A 2,384-nucleotide genomic window follows, 5' to 3' on the forward strand; every position below is an offset into this window, starting at 1 on the left:
GTAAAGGGAAAATCAGGTTTGATTCCTGGAACTTGAGTGGTGGAGGGAGAGAACCAGCTCCTAGAGTTGTTCTCTGGTCTCTCCATTCAGGCAGTAGCATGCCCACGCCAGGCCCATCCCTCATCTAATGTGAAAAACAAACAGAAAACAATTCAGACTCTTACTTTTTAGAGAAATGGTCTCACCGTGTAGCCCTAACTGGCCTGGAACTCTGTATAGACCAGGCTGGCTTTGAAGTCAAGAGATCTGCCTGCCTTGGCCTCCTGAGTGCTAGGCTTTCCAAACTGATTTCCTCCTTCCTCAGCTTGCCGAGTGCTGAGATTACAGGCATGTGTAACCCACGGCTGGCTAACGTTAAGATTCTCAGCGCAATTCGCACAGTGTATGCTTTGGAGTAGAGTGCAGGATTGGTGGAGTAGTTTGCATACAAGAAGAGGACTAAGGTTTTGTGGGGGCTGATGGTGTGTGTCCTGCTTCTTGCAGAGCAGCTGCTCACTGGGCTGAAGGACAAGGACACTGTGGTGCGGTGGTCTGCAGCCAAAGGGTACGTATAGAAGCCGGGATGAGGGCCGGCGCTGAGGGGCTGGTGTGTCCAAGCTGGTGTTCCTTAAAACCTTGCATGGGCTTTGAGAGTTGTAAATAGTCTGTAGGTTTTCAAATGGTAGAACTATTGTTTTATATGCTGTACATTGAAAGGTAATTACTGGCTGGGAATGGTAATTCCAGCATTTGGGAGGCAGAGGCAGGCAGATTGCTGTGAGTTCAAAGCCAGCCGGATCTATGTAGGAAGTTCCAGGGCTGCCAGAGCTACATCGTGAGACCCTGTCTCAAAAACCCAAACATTTAAAGAAAAATTCTGAGGTTAAATTTAAGCTCCCTGAAGTGGTGTGAGGCCAATATTAGTAATAGTTGTTTCCTATAAGTTACATGTTAGTTGTTGAAGAGATTCTGTGTGGTAAATAGAGTGAGGCAGGGCTGGGTCCCGCTCACAGGTTCCCCTGACATCACAGATAGAAAGCTCTCCCCTGAAGGGGGCTGCCCTGGGAATCTATGTCCATAGCAGATGTTCTTGGCCTGAAGTCTGTCCGGCTGGGAGGGATAGACAAACGCACAGTGAGCACGCTAGGAGGAGCCTTTCCCTGGGCCCTGACTTCAGGTCTCTGCTTTCCTCCGTGCAGGGCCTGGACTAGCCTTTGGTGGAAATGGGACAGTGTATAGGGGAGAGGGCCTAGGTTGGCTTTTGCAGCCTTCTAGTGTCTGGGGCTGTTATCAGTGATGAGTTCAGTGTCTGTATTACTCTGGGGAGAGGTGACCACACTCCCTGTTCACATGCCCAAGAGTCACGTGCCCTGTCCTTGGCATTGTTGCTGAGCAGTATTTGAGGCTTGCCGTCCTCTGGAGAATGGGAGACTTATTCAAGATGGTCGTGTATATAGCAGATAAACTCTTGCTTTTCTTTTCAGGATTGGTAGAATGGCTGGAAGGCTTCCCAGAGAGCTGGCAGACGATGTGGTGGGGTCTGTGTTGGACTGCTTCAGGTAGGTCATTCCTTGTGGCTGTCTGCTCTTGTGGACTAGAGTATTTTCTTTCAATTGAGCTGTTTGTTAGAACCCCAAAGCCTATTTTTTCCCTCTTCAAGTTAAACTTGAAAACTTAAGTTATCCGATACGTTGTTCTTTTCAGCACCATTATGTATCTAAAACCTTTAGAAAGAAATGACGCTAGTGTTGAACCCATGGGAATGTAGGTCTTCACCTTCAAGTGTGGGTTTTGCATTTGTACTGCGGATGAGCAGAGCTTCATAGAATGAGGGAACGTTCTGAATCTACAGGCCTCATGTCGCTACTAGCCAGAGTGGACACTAAGACCCTTGAGTGTCTGAGGCCTGGAGTTGCATTGTTATGGATTGGCCTCTCAGGACATTCCGGGTGTGTGGGCGCATGGCCCGTGTGTAATGTGGCTTATTAGGTGGGTGTGATCCTTGGGTCACAGACTGGCACTGTGTACTCATAGACAGAGGCATCGGTTTTGCTTCCTTCCTAATGATTACTATTCCTGGTGTGATGGTTTCTTCCTGGGCTTTGGAAGTAGAGAGTTGAGCAGGGGCATACGCCTGTCCAGACACTCCTTTTTCACGGCCCCTTGTTGGCAGCACTGTTCTGGGCCTGCTCTTCTGGCAGGAAGTATGTTATCAGTGCTTCGGGTGCTCCAGTCCTTTCTCCTTATGTCTTTAGAGATGACCCACCAACAGCCCAAATCGGCTTCCTTCTGGAGTGGGCCCTTCTTCATTTTGCCTGAGGCTGCTTAGAGGCAGTTTACTAGAGATCGCGTGTCAGAGACGGTTTTAGACTGACGGCATATGTAGTGGAAGCTGCAGGAGGTCG

The 2,384-nt window shown here is 49.1% G+C and overlaps 1 protein-coding gene across 1 annotated transcript in view; it reads left to right on the plus strand.

Annotated features, from left to right (window-relative positions):
* Positions 1 to 302: 302 nt before the first annotated feature.
* Tbcd (tubulin folding cofactor D) overlaps positions 303 to 2,384 on the plus strand; it is a 104,213-nt gene continuing 102,131 nt past the window's right edge. Inside the window, exons 1-2 of the mRNA XM_005350959.2 lie at positions 303 to 544; positions 1,464 to 1,538. Of these exons, the coding sequence (XP_005351016.1) occupies positions 459 to 544; positions 1,464 to 1,538 (161 nt within the window). The 5' untranslated portion in view covers positions 303 to 458. The remainder of the gene's footprint in view (positions 545 to 1,463; positions 1,539 to 2,384) is intronic.

Source organism: Microtus ochrogaster, chromosome 7 (genome assembly GCF_000317375.1).
Source record: "Microtus ochrogaster isolate Prairie Vole_2 chromosome 7, MicOch1.0, whole genome shotgun sequence".
Classification (NCBI taxonomy): Eukaryota; Metazoa; Chordata; class Mammalia; order Rodentia; family Cricetidae; genus Microtus; species Microtus ochrogaster.